We start from the raw sequence: 27,637 nt of genomic DNA on the forward strand, positions 1-27,637 counted from the left end.
CGCCCTGGAATCAAACTGACAGATTTAAGGGAGGTGACCTGGCCCTCACAACCTGAAGAAGGTGACCTTCTTCAGCTTCTCCACAACCTCAGACGGCAGAGGTTTATGTGGACAAAGGGATAATATGGTGACCTGTGTGGGAAGATCTGTGAGTGGTGTTTGGTCCCGGGTATTCCCTTCCACTCCCCACTTTTCCCCGAAGCCCACTGTCGCGCTCTTTGTATCTGTGTATCAAGATGCTGCTTACTTTGAAGCTCCTCCGCTTGGAGACACTCTTCACTTTCAGCAGCTCTCATCTTGAATTATGTCCTCTTGGCTTTGACAATCAAGGACGCTTCTCCTCCTCCTCCTCTTCTCCCTCCTTCCCCCTTCCCCTTCTCCCCCTCTCCTCCTCCCCCCCTCCTCTCGTCTTTCCCCCTCCTCCTTCCCCTCTTCCCCGGCCGGCCTCCGGTGTAAGCTTCATTCAGATCTTTTGATAGCTCTTCTCTTTTTAGTTTTTAGTCCTTGTCAAGCGGAGGTGAACGAGCGTTTAACAAAGTCGGTAGGAGGATACACCTGGTGCTTCAGCTCACGCTCAACTGGGGCTCTGGAGGCTGTTGAGTGACACGTGGGTTGTGAGCTGAGGTTAAGGGGAGCTGAGGTTATGTTCTCGATGCTCTTGAATGATTCATAGGTTGTATGTTTAGGTTAGGTTAGGTTAGGTTAGGTTAAAGTGAGTTAGAGTGTATGTTGGAGTTTCGTTTGGTTGGTTAGGTTAGGATCTGAATGCTGTTGATTAACGTATAGTCTGTATGGTGAAGGATAGTGTGGGTTAAGAGGTAATTAATTTATTGTGCTCACCTTTGCTGGGCTTTGCCTAATATTTGTTTTGAAGTTTGAGGCTGAGTTTTAATTTTCCTTTGTGATTTTCATTGTCATCACCACTAGCAGCACCATTACTACCACTAGCAGCACCATTACTACCACTAGCAGCACCATTACTACCACTAGCAGCACCATTACTACCACTAGCAGCACCATTACTACCACTAGCAGCACCATTACTACCACTAGCAGCACCATTACTTCCACTAGCAGCACCATTACTACCACTAGCAGCACCATTACTACCACTAGCAGCACCATTACTACCACTAGCAGCACCATTACTACCACTAGCAGCACCATTACTACCACTAGCAGCACCATTACTACCACTAGCAGCACCATTACTACCACTAGCAGCACCATTACTACCACTAGCAGCACCATTACTACCACTAGCAGCACCATTACTACCACTAGCAGCACCATTACTACCACAACAACATCAAGCACAACCACGAAAAACGATCAAATATATATAAAACATTTGAGAGTAATCATGTCGGAAGACCTTATTGTTAAAGACCACAATAACTTTCTTTCAGCGGTCACCACAGTAAGAAAAATGACATGTTGGGTAACAAGAATCCTTCAAACAATAGATGCTATACCAATGATGATACTTTTTATGACGGATGTGTTCTCTACAGCAGAATAGTTGCACAATAACAGTTCAATTCAGAGCTGGAGAGTGTGCAAAGGCCTTTTAATGTCATAATTCACTCATTAACACATTATTGCAACCGCTGGAAATATTCTGATTTCTATTCCCCAAAGTGTAGGCTAGAGAGATATAATAATCTACTCTTGCAAATTATTAGAGGGACTGTTTCCACACTGTACACGGACATGACACCACATGAAACCAGAAGGCATGGCAGGAAGTGCAAAATAACCCCGTTGAAAAGTAGAGGGGCAATAGGTACGCTGAGAGAGAACTCTTACCAACATGAAGGGCACAAGAGTTTTCACCACTCGCTAGACATAAGGGGCATAACTGGCCGGCCTCTCACTGTGTTTAAAAGGAGAACTTCGTTAATACTAAAAGACATCATGTAAACTGGTCTGAGATTCATACGTCAGGCTGTGAGCAGCTGCGTCCTGGTTGCCCACACCACCACCCAGAGGCCTGGTCAGAGACCGGGCCGCAGGGACATTGATTTCCGGAACCAGCACACGGTGACGGTAAGGTAGGTAAGGTAACTACCACCATCAACAAATCCACAAGGGCCGTAATGAGGATTCGAACCTACGTCCGAGAGGATCCCAGACGCGCCTTAATCCCCCTGTGCCACTCTATTCTGTGCCTCAAATCACATCACGCTATTGGGATTTCTGTGTGTAACTACCACCATCAACACCACGTCAAATGCAAGAGCCGCCACCCCCACCCTATGAAGCACAATCACTACCACCCCCATCAAGTTCAACCACGCACTATCCCCCCCCCCCATCCTATCAAGCACAGCCAACTTCCCTCCTCCACACCATCACCACCACCATATCAGACATCACCAAATTCACTATTTTTTCCTTATTTTCCCTATTAACTGAGAATCTCTATTTCTGGCCGATGTTGAAACCTTAAAGTGGGGACCATAATTTACTTAACCCAGGCACTTTCAGGCGGTTTTTTTTATCAATCAATCAATCAATCTTCACCTAGACTCCGTTATTTTATGCGCCACCATTTTTAATATTTTAAATTGTCGAGTTGGTGAGTTTTTCCTTTTTAATTTGTGTTGAGTTGTGGAAGCAGGTCTTCTGGCGCAGGCTTCTCTGTTGATTACCTTATTAGTGAGGAGGTATGTTGGTGCGGGTATGTTGCTGCGTCTATGTTGGAGCGGGTATGTTGGTGCGTCTATGTTGGTGCGGGTATGTTGGTACGTCTATGTTGGTGCGGGTATGTTGGTACCTTAATGCTGATGTAGTTAGACGTATCAAGAACTATGCTTGAATGGTTAGTTTGTAAGCTGCTTCCTGTGTGCTGAAGAGCAGAGAGAGGAAAGGAAGGATAATGAGCTAAAGGTTCATGTATGAACCTTTACCATTATGAACGCTCTCGTCTCACCAGTGTCCCTCGTCACCGTTGTCTTCACCTGGACAGTATTCACCGTTGTCTTCACCTGGACAGTATTCACCGTTGTCTTCACTCGGACAGTATTCACCGTTGTCTTCACCTGGACAGTATTCACCGTTGTCTTCACCTGGACAGTATTCACCGTTGTCTTCACTCGGACAGTATTCACCGTTGTCTTCACTCGCACAGTATTCACCGTTGTCTTCACTCGGACAGTATTCACCGTTGTCTTCACTCGGACACTATTCACCGTTGTCTTCACTCGGACAGTATTCACCGTTGTCTTCACCTGGACAGTATTCACCGTTGTCTTCACCTGGACAGTATTCACCGTTGTCTTCACTCGGACAGTATTCACCGTTGTCTTCACCTGGACAGTATTCACCGTTGTCTTCACCTGGACAGTATTCACCGTTGTCTTCACTCGGACAGTATTCACCGTTGTCTTCACTCGCACAGTATTCACCGTTGTCTTCACTCGGACAGTATTCACCGTTGTCTTCACTCGGACAGTATTCACTACCACCATATATTTCCCTATTGATATTTCTTAGCGTTTTGTTGCTCTATCTCCATCTTTCTCACCACACTTTCTTGTAATGGCTGCTTCATCACTTTAATATATACTCTGGGATCAAGAATGTTTTTTATACATTGTTTTATATAAATTATATATATACATTGAGAGAAATGAGTCTATACCCTCCGGGAGATCATTTACATATATCAGAAACAAGATAGGACCGAGTACAGAGCCCTGTGGGACTCCACTGGTGACTTCACGCCAATCGGAGGTCTCACCCCTCACTGTAACTCTCTTCTTCCTATTGCTTAGATACTCCCTTATCCACTGGAGCACCTTACCAGCTACACCTACCTGTTTCTCCAGCTTATGTACCAGCCTCTTATGCGGTACTGTGCCAAAGGCTTTCCGACAATCCAAGATGTGCGTGTGTGTACTCACCTATTTGTGCTTGCGGGGGTTCAGCTTTGGCTCTTTGGTCCCGCCTCTCAACTGTCAATCAACTGGTGTACAGATTCCTGAGCCTACTGGGCTCTATCATATCTACATTTAAAACTGTGTATGGAGTCAGCCTCCACCACATCACTGCCTAATGCATTCCATCCGTTAACTACTCTGACACTAAAAAAGTTCCTTCTAACGTCTCTGTGGCTCATGTGAGTACTCAGTTTCCACCTGTGTCCCCTTGTTCGCGTCCCACCAGTGTTGAATAGTTTATCCTTGTTTACCCGGTCGATTCCTCTGAGGATTTTGTAGGTTGTGATCATGTCTCCCCTTACTCTTCTGTCTTCCAGTGACGTAAGGTGCATTTCCCGCAGCCTTTCCTCGTAACTCATGCCTCTTAGTTCTGGGACTAGTCTAGTGGCATACCTTTGGACTTTTTCCAGCTTCGTCTTGTGCTTGACAAGGTACGGGCTCCATGCTGGGGCCGCATACTCCAGGATGTGTGTGTGTGTGTGTGTACTCACCTAATTGTACTCACCTAATTGTGCTTGCGGGGGTTGAGCTCTGGCTCTTTGGTCCCGCCTCTCAACCGTCAATCAACTAGTGTACAGATTCCTGAGCCTATTGGGCTCTATCATATCTACATTTGAAACTGTGAATGGAGTCAGCCTCCACCACATCACTTCCTAATGCATTCCATTTGCTAACTACTCTGACACTGAAAAAGTTCTTTCTAACGTCTCTGTGGCTCATTTGGGTACTCAGCTTCCACCTGTGTCCCCTTGTTCGCGTCCCACCAGTGTTGAAAAGTTCATCCTTGTTTACCCGGTCGATTCCCCTGAGGATTTTGTAGGTTGTGATCATGTCCCCCCTTACTCTTCTGTCTTCCAGTGTCGTGAGGTGCATTTCCCGTAGCCTTTCCTCATAACTCATGCCTCTTAGTTCTGGGACTAGTCTAGTAGCATACCTTTGGACTTTTTCCAGCTTCGTCTTGTGCTTGACAAGGTACGGGCTCCATGCTGGGGCCGCATACTCCAGGATTGGTCTTACATATGTGGTGTACAAGATTCTGAATGATTCCTTACACAGGTTCCTGAACGCCGTTCTGATGTTAGCCAGCCTCGCATATGCCGCAGACGTTATTCTCTTTATGTGGGCTTCAGGAGACAGGTTTGGTGTGATATCAACTCCTAGATCTTTCTCTCTGTCTGTTTCATTAAGTACTTCATCTCCTATTCTGTATCCTGTGCCTGGCCTCCTGTTTCCACTGCCTAGTTTCATTACTTTGCATTTACTCGGGTTGAACTTCAACAGCCATTTGTTGGACCATTCACTCAGTCTATCCAGGTCATCTTGTAGCCTCCTACTATCATCCTCTGTTTCAATCCTCCTCATAATTTTTGCATCGTCGGCAAACATTGAGAGGAACGAATCTATACCCTCTGGGAGATCATTTACATATACCAGAAACAGTATAGGTCCAAGGACTGACCCCTGCGGGACTCCACTTGTGACGTCTCGCCAATCTGAGACCTCACCCCTCACACAGACTCGTTGTCTCCTGTTGCTTAGGTATTCCTCTATCCACCGGAGTACCTTCCCTCTCACTCCAGCCTGCATCTCCAACTTTCGCACTAGCCTCTTGTGTGGCACTGTATCAAAGGCTTTCTGACAATCCAAAAATATGCAGTCTGCCCACCCTTCTCTTTCTTGCCTTATTTTTGTTGCCTGGTCGTAGAATTCAAGTAACCCTGTGAGGCAGGACCTGCCATCCCTGAACCCATGTTGATGCTGTGTTACAAAGTTCCTTCGCTCCAGATGCTCCACTAGTTTTTTTCGCACAATCTTCTCCATCAGCTTGCATGGTATGCAGGTTAGGGACACTGGCCTGTAGTTCAGTGCCTCCTGTCTATCCCCTTTCTTGTATATCGGGACTACGTTAGCTGCTTTCCAAATATCTGGTGTGTGTGTGTGTGTGTGTGTGTGTGTGTGTGTGTGTGTGTGTGTGTGTGTGTGTGTGTGTGTGTACTCACCTAGTTGTGCTTGCGGGGGTTGAGTTTTGGCTCTTTGGTCCCGCCTCTCAACTGCCAATCAACTGATGAACAGATTCCTGAGCTCTATCATATCTACATTTGATATGAGTTTGTATGTTGTGTGTGTGTGTGTGTGTGTGTGTGTGTGTGTGTGTGTGTGTGTGTGTGTGTGTGCGTGCTTGTGCCTTTGAAGGCAAGAGCTTTCAGTTAAATAGGGGAAAGTGAGCCGAGCAAAACCCCCCACCCGGGACCAGCTTCTGGAGCAGATCTCCCCACTCTGAGTGCACATCTCATCGACTTTATGAATTATGAAATTAAACCAAGGAGAAAGGATGAGGGGTGGGGGTGGGGTGGGGAAGGTTGGTGGTGGGGGTGGTGGGGAAGGTTGGTGGTGGGGTGGTGGGGAAGGTTGGTGGTGGGGGTGATGGGGAGTAATATAGACGAAGGGGGCAGAGGAGTGATGTGCAGGGGGAAGGGGGGATGGGGCATAGTGGAGAGGGGGGGAAAGGTAACTATCAGGAGAAAGCGGCAACCCATTACGCCTATATAGCACTTGGAAAGGATCAGGATACGGATTTGGGGGATAGGTCGGGTGGGGGGGGGAGGGATGGTGGGCGAGTAGAATGGAAGGGGAAGGGTGGAGGGAGAGGGAAAGGAGAGGTGGGAAAGGGGAGAGGGAGGGAGAGACGCGAAAGTTCCCCTCCCACGCATTGTCGAGAAGCCGTAAATCATGTCAATATATGTATAAGACGATTACGGGAATGCTGTTGTCTTGTTCCTGTTCTTGCCGTTTCTGCTGTCATGTTCCTGTTCTTGCCGTTTCTGTTGTCATGTTCCTGTTCTTGCTGTTGCCATGTTCCTGTTCTTGCTGTTGCCATGTTCCTGTTCTTGCTGTTGCCATGTTCCTGTTCTTGCCGTTTCTGCTGTTGCCATGTTCCTGTTCTTGCCGTGGCCATGTTCCTGTTCTTGCCGTGGCCATGTTCCTGTTCTTGCCGTTTCTGCTGTTGCCATGTTCCTGTTCTTGCTGTTGCCATGTTCCTGTTCTTGCCGTTTCTGCTGTTGCCATGTTCCTGTTCTTGCCGTGGCCATGTTCCTGTTCTTGCCGTGGCCATGTTCCTGTTCTTGCCGTGGCCATGTTCCTGTTCTTGCCGTTTCTGCTGTTGCCATGTTTGTTATTGCCGTTTCTGCTGTTGTCATGTTTCTGTTCTTGCCGTTTCTGCTGTTGCCATGTTCCTGTTCTTGCCGTTTCTGCTGTTGCCATGTTCCTGTTCTTGCCGTTTCTGCTGTTGTCATGTTTCTGTTCTTGCCGTTTCTGCTGTTGCCATGTTCCTGTTCTTGCCGTTTCTGCTGTTGCCATGTTCCTGTTCTTGCCGTTTCTGTTGCCATGTTCCTGTTCTTGCTGTTGCCATGTTCCTGTTCTTGCCGTTTCTGCTGTTGCCATGTTCCTGTTCTTGCCGTGGCCATGTGCTGTACTCACCTAATTGTGCTTGCTGGGGGTGGGGGGTTGAGCTTTGGTCTTTGGTCCCGCCTCTCAATTGTAAGTCTACTGGTGTACAGGTTCCTCAGCTCCTGTTCTTTCTGTTGTTGCCATATTGCTGCTGTTGCCACGTTTCTGCCGTTGCCATGTTGTTAAGCACACTTTGGATTGTATTAACATACGCGAAATCGAAATCAGTAACCAGAGAACGACAAGGAAATTGTCGAAACGCCAAATGATCAGTACGAGGCCGCGTTCCCTTTGTTGAAATTTGCTGTTAATGTAAAGCGACATGCATAACCATATCTTTATAAAGCATTTCACAGTTTCAATGAGAATTTCTAATTGTGGCTTTCTTGTTCTGTGTTTATCTCGGGAGAGCAAACAACCTGAGCTAACTCAATTTAAAGCCAACGTTGTGTGTGTGTGTGTGTGTGTGTGTGTGTGTGTGTGTGTGTGTGTGTGTGTGTGTGTGTGTGTGTGTGTGTGTGTGTATGTGTGTGTGTGTGTGTGTGTGTGTGTGTGTGTGTGTGTGTGTGTGTGTGTGTGTGTGTGTGTATAATTCGTATGCTATGCAAGCCCTTTGGACCCAATTTAACCTCGAGTGGCCTACCCTGACGCTAATCCAAATTGTACCCAATTAACTTGGATTTCAGCATGCCGCAGTAATGTCCATATTGCCACGTGTTGTTTAGTGTGTTTAAACACTGTGATAAATGGGAGTGAACAGTGTGATAAGTGGTTGTGAACACTGATAAATGGTAGTGAACAGTGTGATAAGTGGTTGTGAACACTGATAAATGGTAGTGAACACTGATAAATGATAGTGAACACTGATAAATGGTAGTGAACACTGATAAATGGTTATGAACACTGATAAATGGTAGTGAACACTGATAAATGGTTGTGAACACTGATAAATGATAGTGAACACAGATAAATGGTAGTGAACACTGTCATAAATGGTAGTGAACACTGTCATAAATGGTTGTGAACACTGTTATAAATGGTTGTGAACACTGATAAATGGTTGTGAACACTGTGATAAATGGTTGTGAACACTGTCATAAATGGTATTTGAACACTGTGAGTGTACAATACGCTTGCTGTAGCAATCAGTGTACACTACTCTGGCTGTAACAGTTTGTTCACTCACAGAGGGGGGGGGGATGTGTAAACACCCTCCCCCCCCCCCACTGACGATGACAAGACCATTCACGCAGTTTATGGATCAGAATCCTTCCAGGAGGCAAACACACCACTGCCTTGTAGCCCGGCTCAAGAACCACCGTCCTGAACGTGTGCATTCGTCAAACACGACGTTCGTTTAACATTATTAAGACGTCAGTACGTCAAAGTAAGGTGATAGTGAGATGTGTTGGGTGGTTGTGTGTGGGGGTTGAGAGGTCGTCCCGTGTTGGGTGATGGGGTGGGCGAGGTCGGGCACTACAACAGTGCCAATAAAGACCACAGAGTTAGTTATTGGTGGCCGACGACACTTGTCAATAGTTGCAACTTATGAGTCGTATGTTGCCTGTTATTGGTCTAGGGAAGCAGCCAAGTTTCTGCTCTCTGCACCCCACTTGGTGTGCTGCTGCTGCTGCTGACGATGCTACTGCTGCTGATGCTGATGCTGTTGCTTCTGCTTCTGCTGCTGCTGCTGCTGCTTGATGCTGCTGTTGCTGATGATACTGATGCTGTTAGTGATGCTGCTGGCCTAGCTTTTATGGCTGCTTGCTGTTGGCTTTGCTTCTACGCCAAGAATGTATTTTTGTTGCCGTTTCATGATTTTATATATTTTTTAACTGGAGTTTATGTATAAAATATCTTAAATATTGGAGTGTGAATCCCCGGTCCTCATTTACAGGTTGTGTCTCTGTTAGTGTTGACCGTCTTCTGACGCGGCCGTCTTGAAGGTTTATAGCTTGATCTTAGTGTTGTAAAGCCCGGAGTGTCGCATATCAGACCCAACACATCCGCCAGGAATTGTCGACCCTTCACACCTGACCTGGCCTGAGCTGACCTGAATCCCAGTCTAGCCTGGGATTAAGATCTTAATCACGACGCAGCTTGGCTTAATCTAACCTAACCTAACCCAGCCTAGCCTAAGCCTACCCAGCCTAGCCTAAGCTAACCCAGCGTAGCCTAACCTAACCCAGCCTAGCCTAAGCTAACCCAGCCTAGCCTAAGCTAACCCAGCCTAGCCTAAGCTAACTCAGCCTAGCCTAAGCTAACCCAGCCTAGCCTAAGCTAACCCAGCCTAGCCTAACCTAACCCAGCCTAGCCTAACCTAACCCAGCCTAGCCTAAGCTAACCTAGCCTAGCCTAGCCTAACCCAGCCTAGCCTGAATCAACCTAGCCTGTCATAACCTAAGCACCTCCCTCCCTTCCCTCCAGGCTAGTCCTGCACATTAACCTCGGGTGTGTAGCCACCCTGACATGTGTGTGGCGATGTAATACCTGTGTTAACACCTGTAACATGTAGCCTTCTGATGTTCACGTTTTCACTGTCGGGTGGTGGAGTGGGCAGTGCTGCGGCAGGACGAACAGCAGTGGGTTCCTTCCCCTTCCCTGGTGACATGCGGTCATGAGGTCCCACTGTTTTGTTAGTATTGTTTTCCCCCTGCTGGTAAACACCTACACAAGTTGCTGCAAGAAGTGCCTGACCAGCCAGCCTGTAGTGGATATTGGCTTGCAGGCTGCACCAAGCAACAGCATTTCAGATGAAGTTACCACGTCAGTCCTAGTCTCGGGGCGGACTAGGACTGACGTGATAACTAGGACCGACATGGCTGTTGCAAGTAGAACTCCAAGGAGAGTTCTACTTGTGAGGTATACTCCATGTATACTAGACAATGTAGTCATAACGCATCATGAGAAAATATGACTGGTAATTAGAGGGGAATGAACTCTCTGACCTGCTCAGGAAAACGCACTACCGGCTGAACCATGATGGGCTTTAGAAGTATCTCGACCAGCTCTGCTACCTGATGTTTTTCAAAACTTCAGGTCCAGCAGAACTTGTTTTTCCTTCTTTAGTTTATTTTCTACCACAGATGTGTCCATACATTACATTAGTAACAGCATATGTACATTTCTTCTGTCCTCCTTGGAGAGGGTTAGAGATCTGTTAGATATCATATACTGTAGTGAGTTATTGAGCACTCGACCACAGAAGGTGATTGAAGTCCTTTTTACAATGCTAACTAACATACATACCATACATGCATTTACGTCTGTGCTACATAATCACTGTTCGATATATGTTCTCTGACATGTAATATAGTTGGTTATTGTGTGCTCAGTTACAAAATGTGATTAATGTCCGTTTATAAAAGTGAAATGCAATTATTACTAGCTTACACATACATATACATATACATATGTATATTTACTTCTCTCTTACTTGGGGGGGGGGTAAGATCGCTGTTATAGACACCAGTGTCTTACGAAGCAATCAAAGGTGATTAGGGTGCTTTTACAAGGTCATGTTATAATTACATTACAGACATTACATAACTGATGCATTATACAGTCAATCTTGGGTACAAGTCCACTATATTGTGTTCCAATATTCATCAAATATTTACAGAGTTCAGCATACCTCAGCCCAGGAGGGCGTAAGTCAGTTAGTGTGGGAGATTGTACAGTATAGTGTTCAAGGGAGTGCATGCTTTCTTATTCATAAGTTGACACGTGGTGTTGTGGATACTTTCACTCCCACCCTGGTGCTCACTCCCACCCTGGTGCTCACTCCCACCCTGGTGCTCACTCCCACCCTGGTGCTCACTCCCACCCTGGTGCTCACTCCCACCCTGGTGCTCACTCCCACCCTGGTGCTCACTCCCACCCTGGTGCTCACTCCCACCCTGGTGCTCACTCCCACCCTGGTGCTCACTCCCACCCTGGTGCTCACTCCCACCCTGGCGCTCACTCCGCAACCTGCTCTCGCACAAGACAGCACATATGTGATTTATTGCTTATAGTCACTATTTCGCATATAAATAAGTATATATGTGACATATTCCAAGCCATATTTTTTCAAGGCACTAACTTTTTCTCTCAGTTTTATTAAACATCAGCGATTTTATACAAAATTTGGCAATATCTTGAGTTACTTTACAATATATTTAAATACTTTAGTTTTGTTTTATTATTTTTATAAAACTGTAATATCAATATAGGTATAGGTTCAGTACTAATTGTAATATCTTAACATACTAAGAAGGTTAGGTTAGGTTGTGTTTTTCTATTCAGCTTTTCAAGGTAAACTCAAATATTCACAATAAATTAGTATGTCACATATGCACTTATTCATAAGCAAGATATTGACTATAAGCAAGTGCGTGAACGGGTTGCACTCCCACTCACTCAGGCATGCCAGGTGCCACTCATGTATGACAGATGCCACTCAGGTATACCAGATGCCACTCAGGTATACCAGATGCCACTCAGGTATGCCGGGTGCCACACAGGTGCCGAAGCGGGTGTGTAGCGTATCCCGCTTTCCCCATTATCCGAACCCGCTTAATCGAATCAGCCGCTTAGAGCGAAGGTCGCCGCCCCCCTGGTTGTGAGACGAGGGAGAGAGAGAGAGAGAGAGAGAGAGAGGGAAAGAAAGGAAGAGGGAGAGAGAGAGAGAGGGAGAGAGAGAGAGAAAGAGAGAGAGAGAGAGAGAGAGAGAGAGAGAGAGAGAGAGAGAGAGAGAGAGAGAGACAGACAGAGAGACAGAGAGACAGAGAGACAGAGAGACAGAGAGAGAGAGAGAGAGAGAGAGAGAGAGAGAGAGAGAGAGAGAGAGAGAGAGAGCGTCAGAAGGAAGGAACAAGGATTGGTAAAGAGAAAGGAATTCCAGGTGAAAGTCGAAATTAGAAAATTAAGACTAGACGCAAAGAGAGGGAAGGGAGGGGGGCCTGGTTGGGACATGGTGGGTGGGGTGTTGGGGGTAGCAGAAGGGGGGGGGGAGTAGTGGGGGTGGAGCATGGGAGGGAAGTGGAGAAGTGTGAGGGGGTAGTGGAGGAGGGGCGTGGTAAGGAAATAGAGGGAGGGGGGTTGTGGTGAAGGGCGTGGCAAACAGGGTGGGTCTTGGAAGGGCGTGGCAAGGAAACTCGTGACAAGAAAAGAGATGGACCGAGTGTGGAGAAGGGGAAGGAGAGGGGAGGGGTGAGGGGGTGGGGGAGAGGGGAAGAGTGTGTGGAATATAACACTAAAGAGAAAAATAATAATTCTGGAATTAATGAGGCGAGCTTGGGAGAGAGAGAGAGACAGACAGATACAAGGAGACAGAAGGACAGACACAGAAGAGAGACAGGGAGGAGAGGAAGTGGAGGGATAAGAGAACAGGAGATATATAGCAAGATAATGAGAAAGAGGCAGGGAGAATATTATACACCTGTGTTCTGTCATGGCCGCCAGTGCCACCCCACACCTGCCGCGCCAGTGCCACCCCACACCTGCCTCCCCAGTGCCACCCCACACCTGCCTCCCCAGTGCCACCCCACACCTGCCTCCCCAGTGCCACCCCACACCTGCCTCCCCAGTGCCACCCCACACCTGCCTCCCCAGTGCCACCCCACACCTGCCTCGCCACTGACACCCACTGGTAAACAATACCTGACGTTTGCATCAAGCAATATTATATCTCCGTCAAAAATACGATGGTTTAGCGTAACCAGAAACGTCAGAAGCTGGCCAAACCGCATAACTGCTGGACCCATATTCATTAGCCCCATTTCTCTTGTTGTTAGGTAAGGAAGAAAGGCCTGGAAGCCTGGAAGTCTACAAGTCTACATTGATGGGATCGTTGGGGTGGAATCTGGTGACCCCTCTCCCTCTCCTCCCCATTTCCCTGGACCAGGATCGTAACGTGGAGGATGGTTCACTCTGATTGCCTTGGGAGTGGTGGGTAAGTCTGATAGGGAGGGTTGTTGTACCTTGATGTGTTCTGATTGTGTGGGGCGGGTCGGAGAGGGATGCCATTAGTAGCGTGGCACAGTGCCGGTGGCTGTCTGGGGCTGATTGGTGGCCTCCCCCCCCCACTCTCCACGTGATTAGCTTTACCTTAACCAACGTCTGTACTCACCTAGTTGTGCTTGCGGAGGTTGAGCTTCGGCTCTTTGGTCCCGCCTCTCAACTGTCAATCAACTGGTGTACAGGTTCCTGAGCCTACTGGGCTCTATCATATCTACATTTGAAACTGTGTATGGAGTCAGCCTCCACCACATCACTGCCTAATGCATTCCATTTGTTAACTACTCTGACACTAAGAAAAGGTATTTCAAATATCTCTATGGCTCATCTGGGTACTCAGTTTCCACCTGTGTCCCCTTGTTGTCCCCCCCCCTACCCGTGTTAAATAAATTGCCTTTATCTACCCTGACAATTCCTCTGAGAATCTTGTATGTGGTAATCATGTCTGCCCTAACTGTTCTTTCTTCCAGCGACGTGAGGTTTAGTTCCCGCAATTTCTGTGTGTGTGTACTCACCTAATTGAGCCTAATTGGGTGAGTACCCACACAGAAACTGCCGGAATTAAACCTTACGTCGCTGTGTGTAATTACCTAAGTGTAGTTACAGGATGAGAGCTACGCTCGTGGTGTCCCGTCTTCCCAACACTCTTTGTCATATAACGCTTTGAAACTACTGATGGTGTGCGTGTGTGTGCGTGCGTACTTGCGCGTGCGCATATCTACGTACCTCGGAATATATGTACGTATGTTCGAACATCTTCCCCCCCCCCCCCACGATCGTCTTCCCCACGATCGCCCCTTTCACTCCCCATAATGAAGGCAGCCCTTTACACACGCGTTTCTTCTAAGCTGATCGTGTATCCTCCCCGCTCCTCAAAACATGTATCCGCCCCCCCCCCCCAATGTATCCCTCGCCCCCTCCCCCTCCTCAAAACATGTATCCGCCCCCATGTATCCCTCGCCCCCTCCCCCCTCCCCCCTCCTCAAAACATGTATCCGCCCCCATGTATCCCTCGCCCCCCCCCCCTCCTCCAATCCGCCAGCACAAATCCACATCCTTGTCCCCTGAGCAGACGATATGGTGATGACGCCATTACGGAGAAGTGCCCCGGCTCTGCTCGTGACGACTGCGTGTGTGTGTATTGTCTGCTGTGTTGTCTGCTTGTCCTCCTCCTCCTGTGTTGTCTGCTTGTCCTCCTCCTCCTGTGTTGTCTGCTTGTCCTCCTCCTCCTGTGTTGTCTGCTTGTCCTCCTCCTCCTGTGTTGTCTGCTTGTCCTCCTCCTCCTGTGTTGTCTGCTTGTCCTCCTCCTGTGTTGTCTGCTTGTCCTCCTCCTCCTGTGTTGTCTGCTTGTCCTACTCCTCCTGTGTTGTCTGCTTGTCTTCCTCCTCCTGTGTTGTCTGCTTGTCCTCCTGTGTTGTCTGCTTGTCCTCCTCCTCCTGTGTTGTCTGCTTGTCCTCCTCCTCCTGTGTTGTCTGCTTGTCCTTCTGTGTTGTCTGCTTGTCCTCCTGTGTTGTCTGCTTGTCCTCCTGTGTTGTCTGCTTGTCCTCCTCCTGTGTTGTCTGCTTGTCCTTCTGTGTTGTCTGCTTGTCCTCCTGTGTTGTCTGCTTGTCCTCCTCCTCCTGTGTTGTCTGCTTGTCCCCCTCCTGTGTTGTCTGCTTGTCCTCCTGTGTTGTCTGCTTGTCCTCCTCCTGTGTTGTCTGCTTGTCCCCCTCCTGTGTTGTCTGCTTGTCCTCCTGTGTTGTCTGCTTGTCCTCCTCCTGTGTTGTCTGCTTGTCCCCCTCCTGTGTTGTCTGCTTGTCCTCCTGTGTTGTCTGCTTGTCCTCCTGTGTTGTCTGCTTGTCCTCCTCCTGTGTTGTCTGCTTGTCCTACTCCAGTGTTGTCTGCTTGTCCTACTCCTGTGTTGTCTGCTTGTCCTTCTGTGTTGTCTGCTTGTCCTCCTCCTGTGTTGTCTGCTTGTCCTTCTGTGATGTCTGCTTGTCCTCCTGTGTTGTCTGCTTGTCCTCCTCCTGTGTTGTCTGCTTGTCCTCCTGTGTTGTCTGCTTGTCCTCCTCCTGTGTTGTCTGCTTGTCCTCCTCCTGTGTTGTCTTCTTGTCCCCCTCCTGTGTTGTCTGCTTGTTCTTCTGTGTTGTCTGCTTGTCCTCCTCCCATGTTGTCTGCTTGTCCTCCTCCCATGTTGTCTGCTTGTCCTCCTGTGTTGTCTGCTTGTCCTCATCCTCCTGTGTTGCCTGCTTGTCCCCCTCCTGTGTTGTCTGCTTGTCCTCCTGTGTTGTCTGCTTGTCCTCCTCCTGTGTTGTCTACTTGTCCTCCTCCTGTGTTGTCTGCTTGTCCTACTCCAGTGTTGTCTGCTTGTCCTACTCCAGTGTTGTCTGCTTGTCCTCCTCCTGTGTTGTCTGCTTGTCCTCTTGTGATGTCTGCTTGTCCTCCCGTGTTGTCTGCTTGTCCTCTTGTGATGTCTGCTTGTCCTGTGTTGTCTGCTTGTCCTCCTGTGTTGTCTGATTGTCCTCCTGTGTTGTCTGCTTGTCCTTCTCCTCCTGTGTTGCCTGCTTGTCCTCCCGTGTTGTCTGCTTGTCCTCCTGTGTTGTCTGCTTGTCCTCCTGTGTTGTCTGCTTGTCCTCCTCCTGTGTTGTCTGCTTGTCCTTCTGTGTTGTCTGCTTGTCCTGTGTTGTCTGCTTGTCCTCCTCCCGTGTTGTCTGCTTGACCTCCTGTGTTGTCTGCTTGTCCTCCTGTGTTGTCTGCTTGTCCTCCTGTGTTGTCTGCTTGTCCTCCTCCTGTGTTGTCTGCTTGTCCTACTCCTGTGTTGTCTGCTTGTCCTCCTCCTGTGTTGTCTGCTTGTCCTCCTGTGTTGTCTGCTTGTCCTCCGTCTGTGTTGTCTGCTTGTCCTCCGTCTGTGTTGTCTGCTTGTCCTCCTCCTGTGTTGTCTGCTTGTTCTCCTGTGTTATCTGCTTGTCCTCCGTCTGTGTTGTCTGCTTGTCCTCCTCCTGTGTTGTCTGCTTGTTCTGTGTTGTCTGCTTGTCCTCCTCCTGTGTTGTCTGCTTGTCCTCCTGTGTTGTCTGCTTGTTCTCCTGTGTTGTCTGCTTGTCCTCCTGTGTTGTCTGCTTGTCCTCTTATTCCTGTGTTGTCTGCTTGTCCTCCTCCTCCTGTGTTGTCTGCTTGTCCTCCTGTGTTGTCTGCTTGTCCTCCTCCTGTGTTGTCTGCTTGTCCTCCTCCTCCTGTGTTGTCTGCTTGTCCTCCTCCTCCTGTGTTGCCTGCTTGTCCTCCTCCTCCTGTGTTGCCTGCTTGTCCTCCTCCTGTGTTGTCTGCTTGTCCTCCTGTGTTGCCTGCTTGTCCTCCTCCTGTGTTGCCTGCTTGTCCTTCCGTGTTGCCTGCTTGTCCTCCCGTGTTGTCTGCTTGTCCTCCTGTATTGTCTGCTTGTCCTCCTCCCGTGTTGTCTGCTTGTCCTCCTGTGTTGCCTGCTTGTCCTTCTCCACCTGTGTTGTCTGCTTGTCCTCCTGTGTTGCCTGCTTGTCCTTCTCCACCTGTGTTGCCTGCTTGTCCTCCCGTGTTGCCTGCTTGTCCTCCCGTGTTGTCTGCTTGTCCTCCTGTATTGTCTGCTTGTCCTCCTCCCGTGTTGTCTGCTTGTCCTCTTGTGATGTCTGCTTGTCCTCCTGGGTTATCTGCTTGTCCTCCTCTTCCTCCTCGGTTAGACTTACTATAGTCGGGACATGTGGAGGTGGCGTAACGTTCAGGTGATAATGATGGTTGTGTTGTTACAACCATGGCGTCAGGAGGAGGAGGAGGAGGGGGGGAGGAGGAGGAGGGGAGGAGGAGGAGGAGTAGGACATATGTGAGGCAAAGCGTCTGATAACTTCAATGAAAATTCTTTGAAGATAAATAGTAACTAGGAGTAATTACCCGCGTGTTATTGTTGATGAAAATGGCGGCGTGTTGTATGTGGGTGACCCTCCAGCACCCTGCCTCCCTCACCACCACCACCATCCTCCAGCACCCTGCCTCCCTCACCACCACCACCCTGCCTCCCTCACCACCACCACCATCCTCCAGCACCCTGCCTCCCTCACCACCACCACCATCCTCCAGCACCCAGCCTCCCTCACCACCACCACCATCCTCCAGCACCCTGCCTCCCTCACCACCACCACCATCCTCCAGCACCCAGCCTCCCTCACCACCACCACCATCCTCCAGCACCCTGCCTCCCTCACCACCACCACCATCCTCCAGCACCCTGCCTCCCTCACCACCACCACCATCCTCCAGCACCCTGCCTCCCTCACCACCACCACCATCCTCCAGCACCCAGCCTCCCTCACCACCACCACCATCCTCCAGCACCCTGCCTCCCTCACCACCACCACCATCCTCCAGCACCCTCCCTCCCTCACCACCACCACCATCCTCCAGCACCCTCCCTCCCTCACCACCTCCACCATCCTCCAGCACCCTGCCTCCCTCACCACCACCACCATCCTCCAGCACCCTCCCTCCCTCACCACCACCACCATCCTCCAGCACCCTGCCTCCATCCTCTCCCCCACCACCATCCTCCAGCACCCTGCCTCCCTCCTCTCCCCCCCACCACCATCCTCCAGCACCCTGCCTCCCTCCTCTCCCCACCACCATCCTCCAGCACCCTGCCTCCCTCCTCTCCCCCCCACCACCATCCTCCAGCACCCTGCCTCCCTCCTCTCTCCCCCACCACCATCCTCCAGCACCCTCCCTCCCTCCTCTCCCCCACCACCATCCTCCAGCACCCTGCCTCCCTCCTCTCCCCCCCACCACCATCCTCCAGCACCCTGCCTCCCTCCTCTCCCCACCACCATCCTCCAGCACCCTGCCTCCCTCCTCTCCCCCCCACCACCATCCTCCAGCACCCTGCCTCCCTCCTCTCCCCACCACCATCCTCCAGCACCCTGCCTCCCTCCTCTCCCCCCCACCACCATCCTCCAGCACCCTGCCTCCCTCCTCTCCCCCCCACCACCATCCTCCAGCACCCTGCCTCCCTCCTCTCTCTCCCCACCACCATCCTCCAGCACCCTGCCTCCCTCCTCTCTCTCCCCACCACCATCCTCCAGCTTTCTTACTACCACCACTCCAATTATCGTCTCAAGGAGCAGTTGCATGATAGGAAAAGGAAAGAAGGGCTAATTGTAGTAGATAGGAGACGGGGGCTGGAACGGGAGGCATGAAGGGGCTGGAACGGGAGGCATGAAGGGACTGGAACGGGAGGCATGAAGGGGCTGGAACGGGAGGCATGAAGGGACTGGAACGGGAGGCATGAAGGGCATAAGATTAGAGAGGAGGGGAAAAATGAGGATAAGAGTTTTGTGTGAAGTAGTGAAGAGGAGGGAGGAAGACAGGAAGGAAGGAAGGAAGGAAGGAAGGAAGGAAGGAAGGAAGGAAGGAAGGAAGGAAGGAAGGAAGGAAGGACGGAAGGAGGGGGCTAATGGTATATAAGGTAGAAAAGAGTAGAAATTGAAATTTAGAGTAGAGGGAAGAGCGCGCAAAATATATTAGACTAACTTGAATCCTAATAAATCCTGTTGAAATCAGGTCCATGTCACAGGAGCAGTCTTCAGAGTGATTCTGACCCAGACTATGTGCTGAATCTGTTGATGTGGAATGCTCAAGCTGTTTATATTTATATAATTTCTGTATTATCTGAATTCCAGTTAATATTACTACTGTTGTCATTACTACTGTTGTCTGGTCCTGTAACCATTACTAGGTCTACTGCTGTTACTGCTACCCAAAGTTTTACCAATATTTATCGTCAATCAGATTGTAGGGTCGATGTTTTTCAATTCTTTTTCAGGTTTGTTTTACTCTGCTGTATGTCTCTGTTCAGCCCAGCTGGATGTCTGCTCAGCCCAGTTGAATGTCTGCTCAGCCCAGCTGTACACCGTTACAGGCCAGCCAGAACCGTAACGCTCTGTACAATATGCTGCAATTAACACTCTCTGAAGTAATCTGGAAAGTAATTACAAGTGTGATAATAGCACGAGACGAGAGACAAAACTGGACAACTAAACAATGAGACCAACAATTGGGGGTAGAAATTGCCTAAGCTACTCTATCCCTCTGAGATGTATTTATTTCTTGTCTTAATAAACATACTTGAACTTGAACTTGAGACCAACACCCGGTTATTGCACCCATCTGCATTTGTTCTCAGTGGACTGCACTGAAAGAAGAAGTTTGGAAAGCCACCTCCATCCACAAATTAAAAGTCTATGTCTAATATAGACGTGTACTAGTCCAAGGCGGGGGCCGGGAGCTATAGTCACCAGTCCTCCATAGACACTGATAGGTAAGTACTTCTGTGGTTAAATAACCCCAAACTGTACGGAGAAAAACGTGAAGCCGTTCACAGTGGACCAGGAACTGTAGAAAGAAAAATACTCATGTATAAAAGATGAAGAAATATATATATATTGATTTGAACCGAAGATGCTTAAGGAAATTTAAGAGTGTTTCTGGGAAGTGAGGGAGGGGATGGAAGGGAAGTAGACTGAGGGAGGGAATGGAAGGGAAATAGACTGAGGGAGAGGGAATGAAAGGGAAGTAGACTGAGGGAGGGGGAATGGAAGGGAAGTAGGCTGAGAGGGGAAGGCGGGAGGGGGTAAGGGACGTAGGCTGAGATAATTTATTCATTTCATTAATATTCAGAGGATAGAACGCATATTTCAGTGGAGTATTAATATCCTGTCAAAACCTTTCTGTGGCTGGAGATAAATGTGTGTAGCGATTGAGTAGGCACGAGCAGGTTACTTAGGTGGGTGTATGGGTGGTGAGGTGCGTGTATGGGTGGTGAGGTGGGTGTATGGGTGGTGAGGTGGGTGTATGGGTGGTGAGGGGAGTGTATGGGTGGTGAGGTGGGTGTATGGGTGGTGAGGTGCGTGTATGGGTGGTGAGGTGGGTGTATGGGTGGTGAGGTGCGTGTATGGGTGGTGAGGTGGGTGTATGGGTGGTGACGTCGTCTCAGGCCGGGCTTGGGGAGTAGAAGAACTTCCAGAACCCCATCAAGGTACAATCTAGGTAGCCCCCCCCCCCCACTCCCTTCCCACACCACACCCCTCTTCTTCCCTTCCCACTCTGCACCCCCTCTTCCACCCCTCTATTAAAGATATATGAACACTTCCTTTAAAAGAAAACCTGTGACCCTTGACCCCGTCTGACCTTGCGTGAGAGGAGGTCTTCCTGGGGAGCAGAAGCTTCTTAATTCCTTAACTTTAACTCCGAGTGGAATCGAGAGTTTGGCTCGAGGCGAGAGCCGCAGATTTTTATCCACTCAAGTTAATGCCAATTATCTGTATAACTGGTTGTTAGTGGTTGTTTTAATGCCCCTTGTTTGGTCCACGGGGGTGGTTGCTTAGTGGTTGTCTTAATGCCCCTTGTTTGGTCCATGGGGCTGGTTGTTTAGTGTTTGTCTTAATGCCCCTTGTTTGGTCTACGGGGCTGGTTGCTTAGTGGCTGTCTTAATGCCCCTTGTTTGGTCCATGGGGCTGGTTGCTTAGTGGTTGTCTTCCTGCCCCTTGTTTGGTCCATGGGGTGGTTGCTTAGTGGTCTTAATGCCCCTTGTTTGGTGAACGGGGGTGGTTGCTTAGTGGTTGTCTTACTGCCCTTATTTGGTCCATAGGGCTGGTTGCTTAGTGGTTGTCTTCCCTGTAGGTGGTAGCAGTGACCGAGCGCCACGGTGGTAAGGGCGACAGTGTTATCCTCCACTAATAACACTGGGCGGGTGCCTTGTGTTGCCTCCTCGCTGCGATCACCTGTTTTGTGTTTCAAAGTTATCGTGTGTTGGAATGTGATCGACTGTCTTAATTATTATTACTTATATATGTTGCGTTTATGTAATATAATAGTCTTGGAGGGAGCGTCACGTGCTTTAAATTACGTAATTTTGTCTTTCTGATTTTGTCCCGAGATTTCCCTTGAATCGTCAAGAACTTCAGACATTTGAAGAATAAGAATTAAGGAAATAGCAGGTCTATTGGCACCTACGAGACGGCTTCTATTTGCATCTACCCCACAATTTGTTCCTCAAATCAATGACCATATTTTCAATTGGGCGGTTTTTGAGTCCCGGTTCCCAATGGGCACAATAACATTGACGTTAAATTCAACGTTTATACAACATTAATCTTGGGTGTTGTGCCGACTGTGTTTCCGGAGTGACGTATATGTGACTAAGATTCATTTAATAGTAATGCAGATGAGGAGTCACTATAACGTGGCTGAAATATGTTGACCAGACCACACATTAGAAAATAAAGGGACGATGACGTTTCGATCCGTCCTGGACGGATCGAAACGTCGACTTGAGAATGGTCCAGGATAGACCGAAACGTCGTCGTCCTTTCACTTTCTAGTGTGTAGTCTGGTCAACATTTAATAGTAATGTTTTAAGATTCAAAAACAAAGATATCTTGAGCTTCTGTGCTTTTGGCCCAGGTAACGAGGATGTAATTATGATTGATTTATGAACTTTCTAGGTTTACTCACCATAAGTTTGGACTTCGTCTTTCTTGACAATCAAAAGATTAGATAATCCAACAGATTAAAATGTCTGGTGATCAGTTTCTTTTCATTCTAATACATCTTCAAGGATGAACATCAGGACAAGAGAATTGTTGGAAACCCAACTAACTACAATGCTTTTAAGTTTGTTATAATATGTTGAACTGATCACGGAGGTATAATTTTTTTTTAACATTAGTATATGTAATTTATATTGTATTTTCTTAAATAAAGATAAAAAAAGTGGGTACTGGAGTAGGCAACTGATGACTCCCACAGCCCGCAGGCTGAGCACTTACTCCTCCCGTAGCTCGTGGTGCCAACCCGTGCTCTCTCAACTAATAGGTCGTGTTTTGCACGTTTTGGTAATCAGCGTTTCAAATGAAACTTAAAATGAAAAGTAACGGCTCACAAGTAACAATATCACGAACACCACGTAGATTAATACGTTTTCTATACCTCGGACTCGATAGGTTAGGTGGGTTGCTTGGGTTTGTATGTTTGTGGCTAGGTCAGGACGTTGGATGTGTGACGGAGTGGTATGGGCTGCATAGTATTCCTTTCCCCACTTGTTTTCCTTGCAACATGACCCGCCAATCGGTTAACAATTGGGTACTCATTTACCCAACTTTTCACGGTGATTGCTGTTGGGTACGTCCCCAACATGGACGGGTTACGGCCGGCATAATTGCTCCCATTTACACATGACTAGCTTCAATGGCGATCCTCGCGAACTTTCGTTTGTAATAGGCCCGATCTTCCGAAAAAAAAAATCTTTCCATTTTGTAAAGCATTAAACACTGTTGTCACCAAAATAAAAATTAAATACAGCCAGAATACATATGTTAGTGATGATCTTACGCTGGCAGTGAAGGAAATTGCAATTCGTGTTGTTGTATTTGGAATCGTTGACAAAAAAATTAAATATAAAACTAAGGTTTAAAAGTGGAAGGTATTGTATTGAGTCATGTCATGTCTTCCTTGTGGTGTTGACTGTGTCCGTCTTTATTGATGTTTCTCGCCCCTGTCCCCCTAGTGGGCTCTCCTCTCGCTCTCTCTTAATGTTTCTCTCATGTTCTGTCTTTAACCCTCATGGCATTCTCCATCTTTCTTCCCGTCTCTTTGTCGGGAAGAAAGCTCTCTCTCTCTCTCTCTTATATCTCTCTTTCTCTCTCTCTCTCTCTCTCTCTCTCTCTCTCTCTCTCTCTCTCTCTCTCTCTCTCTCTCTCTCTCTCTCTCTCTCTCTCTCTCTCTCTGATTAACTGGGCTGTGACGTCTTCACCGGGCTGTGTGCAGCGGTGCCCATACCTGGAGCATACCAGTAAGATATGGTTAATCACTGTCGACTAGGAGACCGGGCCGCGGGGGGACACTGATCCTCGGAACCAACTCAAGGTTTACCGGTATGAAGCTTACGGTGTGTAAATGGTCCTCAGCCTTACCAACTCGTGGCCCAGAGGTCATGAGTTGATCGGTCAGCCCTCAGCACCTTCCTCTTATCCTGACGCTGCCCTCAGTGGCTGTATCACACCGTGTGTGGTCACGCTGTGTGTGGTTACACTGTGTGTAGTTACACTGTGTGTGGTTACACCGTGTGGTTACACCTCGGCAGCAACTGTAACCTGCCATCAATTCCCCCCCTCCAAGCCTCTCGGTCTCCCCCACATCCAGAAAATATTACTCGTTTACTGGAGTTGTCATGATTGATCGCCGGTTCGACACGCATAAATTTGTCCCTTTAGTCTGGCCGTCCTTCTCCTCCCCCCCCCCTCCCTCGCGCCATATCCCCGTCCCACACCCCCTCCCTCACCTTTCCAGCACAGCCGTCCCTCCCTCCCTCCCTCCTCCCCTCCCTCTCCTCCACCTATGTGGCATTTGTTCCTGCAATTGTTTACGCATTTGAGGTGACGGGCCCAATTTCGATGTCCTTCCTGTTCCGTGTCTCGCTCTGTGCTTATTGAGCAGCAGCAGCAGCAGCAGCAGCAGTAGTAGCAACAGCAGTAGCAGTAGTAGCAACAGCAGTAATAGCAGCAGCAGCAGCAGCAGCAGCAACGCGAGAAAGTCCCATTGGAGGAAAGGTGCTCTGCCACTTGGCTATTTCTATATCTTGTCTATAACTATGTACAAACAAGCTTCCCGCTCTTGTATGGTGGTTTGTCTGCAGGTTCCTGACATGACCTCATCCACCTAGTGTATCCAGTCACCTTATCCACACGCAGACATCCCCCCCCCCACCGCGGCACCCCCGCGCAGACAAGGGGACTGCAGGTGTCCAAGCACCAGGTGTCCCTGGACTTCCATCAGGGCCTAGGGACACGCGCGGGGAACTACGGGAAAAAATCTATACGAGTGATTCCCCCCAAGTATTGCAGTCATCAGTTGGATATGTTACCTACGCTCACTCGCTCTATTACCCCCACCGCTTGTGGATTAGTGAGGCACTGTGCCGTGGTGAGGGCTGGGTGGTGAGGCATTGTGCCGTGGTGAGGGCTGGGTGGTGAGGCACTGTGCCGTGGTGAGGGCTGGGTGGTGAGGCACTGTGCCAAACTCAGGGTTCGGTACACCACCACCACCCCACACCTCACCACCACCAACCCTACACCCCCCCCCCCCCCCCCCCACGCACACACACACATACACATTCCGACCAACAGTAGGGATCCCTTGTATGTTCTCCCTGTGAGCTGCTCGAGGAGTTGACTGGTTCAAATCCCTGGCCCCCGGTGCCTGCATAGTTGCAGACATGCAGCTATAGGTCTCGGGCGTAGGTTCGAATCCTCGTCACGGCCCTTGTGGATTTGTTCATGCAGCTATGTCTTGTTTCTCACAGTATCCTAGCAAGGCTTTGCAATAACTAGGTGACACTGCAGTGAACAACAACGTTGGGAACATTGTACTGTTTACGACACAGTGCCACCCACAACACAGTGCCCCCTACAACAGTGCCACCCACAACACAGTGCCACCCTCAACACAGTACCGTCTCAGTGGCAAAGAGGAACAGGTGGAAGAGAAGGAAAAGGAAGAGGAATGCTTTTAAGGAAGTGGTAGAAGCCTCCTGCACCCTTAGCCAGCCTGTACCACACAATATGAACCTCAAAGTATTGAAATCAAAACGCAACAAATTCATTAACGCTGCGAAGTGAGCACGAAGAACTTGATCTCCGGCCCGTTGTCACTAATAGATAGTGGCGTGATATAGAGGCACGCCATGTGAGTGTCGCCATCACCACAGCCGCACCACAGCCACACCACAGCCACACCACAGCCACACCACCACACCATGCACACAATACCAGCTGTAGCACTGTACCATGGTATCGTAGCCTAGTATTGGCTCACTATGGTAAAGGACCAGAGGACCACGTGAGGACCAGAGTGGCACCGCTAAGCGTGCAGGACCGCAGGACGGGACCGCAGGCAGGAGTGGGACCGCAGGCAGGAGTGGGAATGCGGACGCAGACCAAACACAGCGACAGACATTCCCACATGGTATATGATAATACCCATGTTGTTTCTGCGTGGTTTGTGGCATGAGTCAGTGCCAGCCTCCCGCCCATTGCCGGGGAGATAATGTTTTGGATGTGGCATTGTGGTGATCACCGCTAGTGCCTTCCTGCTGGTGAGCCGGGAGGCGGCGCAGCGGCTCCCAGGAGAGCGCTCGCCAGGAGCAACAAGCAAACAAGCAAGCAAAGAAGGAAGGAAGAACAAGAAGGGCAATGAGAAGGAAGAGGAGCAGCGGGTAAGGAGGAAAAAAATATGAGGAGTTGCGGAAATATCACCGACTAGGAAGAGGAAGTAGGAAAGGAGATGAAGGAGGAAGATGAGACAAGAAAAGATGCGCAGCTTCCGGGAATTTAGGAGATACATTACATACAAATGAAGCGGGATGTATGGGAGGAGGAGGGGGGGGGGTGTATGGTGTAGAGGGGGAGGTGTATGGTGTAGAGGGGGAGAGTATATGGTATAGAGGGGGGGGGCAAGGCTCGCTGCTCAGGCTGAGGGAGAATTGTGAGGAGAGCAGAGAGAATATTGTGGCCACGTTCGTACAACATTGTGGCCACGTTGTTACAGCACTGCGGGGGAGGCTGTCAGCACCAAGGCGGCCGTCAGGAGGAGACAGCTGTCTCTTCCAAGACGGTTGTCTCCATGGGGAGATATGGAGTAGTAGGACTGAATGTTTATCCAGGAAAAAAATGTTACAATGTGAAGTTAGGAGGAATAGCAGCAGCAGTGGTAATAGTAGGACTGTGTGTGTGTGTGTGTGTGTGTGTGTGTGTGTGTACTCACCTAGTTGTACTCACCTAGTTGTGCTTGCGGGGGTTGAGCTCTGGCTCTTTGGTCCCGCCTCTCAACTGTCAATCAACAAGTGTACAGGTTCCTGAGCCTATTGGGCTCTATCATATCTACACTTGAAACTGTGTATGGAGTCAGCCTCCACCACATCACTTCCTAATGCATTCCATTTGTCAACCACTTTGACACTAAAAAAGTTCTTTCTAATATCTCTGTGGCTCATTTGGGCACTCAGTTTCCACCTGTGTGTGTGTGTGTGTGTGTGTGTGTGTACTCACCTAGTTGTACTCACCTAGTTGTGTTTGCGGGGGTTGAGCTCTGGCTCTTTGGTCCCGCCTCTCAACCGTCGATCAACAGGTGTACAGGTTCCTGAGCCTATTGGGCTCTATCATATCTACACTTGAAACTGTGTATGGAGTCAGCCTCCACCACGTGTGTGTGTGTGTGTGTGTGTGTGCGTGTATAATCATGTACGTGTGTGTATGTGGTAGTTATATAGTGTGTACGGACACACAAGGTGTATAGTGTGGCAAGTACCTGAGTATTGTAAAAGAGATGGTCCACGTGGCGTGGCCCAGCCAGCTGTGATGACGCTGGGTGGCCCTCAACACTCTCGGTCACGACACACACTGTAAATCGATAAGCTGACGCGTGAAGCTGGGAGTAGGGGACGGTCCCCAGGTGCAGGGACGGTCCCCAGGTGCAGGGATGGTCCCCAGGTGCAGGGACGGTCCCCAGGTGCAGGGACGGTCCCCAGGTGTAGGGGCGGTCCCCAGGTGCAGGGACGGTCCCCAGGTGCAGGGATGGTCCCCAGGTGCAGGGACGGTCCCCAGGTGCAGGGACGGTCCCCAGGTGCAGGGACGGTCCCCAGGTGCAGGGACGGTCCCCAGGTGCAGGGACGGTCCCCAGGTGCAGGGACGGTCCCCAGGTGCAGGGACGGTCCCCAGGTGCAGGGACGGTCCCCAGGTGCAGGGATGGTCCCCAGGTGCAGGGACGGTCCCCAGGTGCTTGGACGGTCCCCCAGGTGCAGGTGACGGTCCCCAGGTGCAGGGACGGTCCCCCAGGGGCAGGGACGGTCCCCAGGTGCAGGGACGGTCCCCAGGTGCTTGGACGGTCCCCCAGGTGCAGGTGACGGTCCCCAGGTGCAGGGACGGTCCCCCAGGGGCAGGGACGGTCCCCAGGTGCAGGGACGGTCCCCCAGGTGCAGGTGACGGTCCCCAGGTGCAGGGACGGTCCCCCAGGTGCAGGTGACGGTCCCCAGGTGCAGGGACGGTCCCCCAGGGGCAGGGACGGTCCCCAGGTGCAGGGACGGTCCCCCAGGTGCAGGTGACGGTCCCCAGGTGCAGGGACGGTCCCCCAGGTGCAGGTGACGGTCCCCAGGTGCAGGGACGGTCCCCCAGGTGCAGGTGACGGTCCCCAGGTGCTTGGACGGT

At 49.8% G+C, this 27,637-nt stretch overlaps 3 protein-coding genes across 3 annotated transcripts; all 3 read right to left on the minus strand.

Annotated features, from left to right (window-relative positions):
- Positions 1-856: 856 nt before the first annotated feature.
- On the minus strand, positions 857-7,385 carry LOC138358139 (autotransporter adhesin BpaC-like). The gene is made up of 3 exons (XM_069315642.1): positions 6,762-7,385; positions 2,936-3,186; positions 857-1,295 (listed from the first exon to the last, which is right to left on the minus strand). The coding sequence occupies exons 1-3, from the start codon at positions 7,383-7,385 to the stop codon at positions 857-859; spliced, it is 1,314 nt and encodes a 437-aa protein (XP_069171743.1).
- A 7,098-nt stretch (positions 7,386-14,483) lies between these two features.
- LOC138358140 (uncharacterized) lies at positions 14,484-15,563 on the minus strand. Its single transcript, XM_069315643.1, has one exon. It carries the CDS (start codon positions 15,561-15,563, stop codon positions 14,484-14,486), a length of 1,080 nt encoding a protein of 359 aa, XP_069171744.1.
- Positions 15,564-15,599: 36 nt separating this feature from the next.
- Positions 15,600-17,147, minus strand: LOC123764205 (uncharacterized). The gene has a single exon (XM_045751741.2). The coding sequence runs from the start codon at positions 17,145-17,147 to the stop codon at positions 15,600-15,602; it is 1,548 nt and encodes a 515-aa protein (XP_045607697.2).
- Positions 17,148-27,637: the final 10,490 nt, after the last annotated feature.

The sequence above is a fragment of the Procambarus clarkii genome, chromosome 82 (assembly GCF_040958095.1).
Source record: "Procambarus clarkii isolate CNS0578487 chromosome 82, FALCON_Pclarkii_2.0, whole genome shotgun sequence".
Taxonomy (NCBI): domain Eukaryota; kingdom Metazoa; phylum Arthropoda; class Malacostraca; order Decapoda; family Cambaridae; genus Procambarus; species Procambarus clarkii.

Bases quoted from the DNA above. Each gene is read 5' to 3' on its own strand.
- LOC138358139 (XM_069315642.1), bottom strand. From the start codon at position 7,385: ATGGCAACAGCAGAAACGGCAAGAACAGGAACATGGCAACAGCAAGAA. The intron at 3,187-6,761 runs GCAAGAACAGGA...AACGGTGAATAG, and splicing joins GGAACATGACAACAGAAACG to TGTCCGAGTGAAGACAACGG. The intron at 1,296-2,935 runs GTGAGACGAGAG...TTGTTGTGGTAG, and splicing joins AACGGTGACGAGGGACACTG to TAATGGTGCTGCTAGTGGTA.
- LOC138358140 (XM_069315643.1), bottom strand. From the start codon at position 15,563: ATGGGAGGAGGACAAGCAGACAACATGGGAGGAGGACAAGCAGACAAC.
- LOC123764205 (XM_045751741.2), bottom strand. From the start codon at position 17,147: ATGGTTGTAACAACACAACCATCATTATCACCTGAACGTTACGCCACC.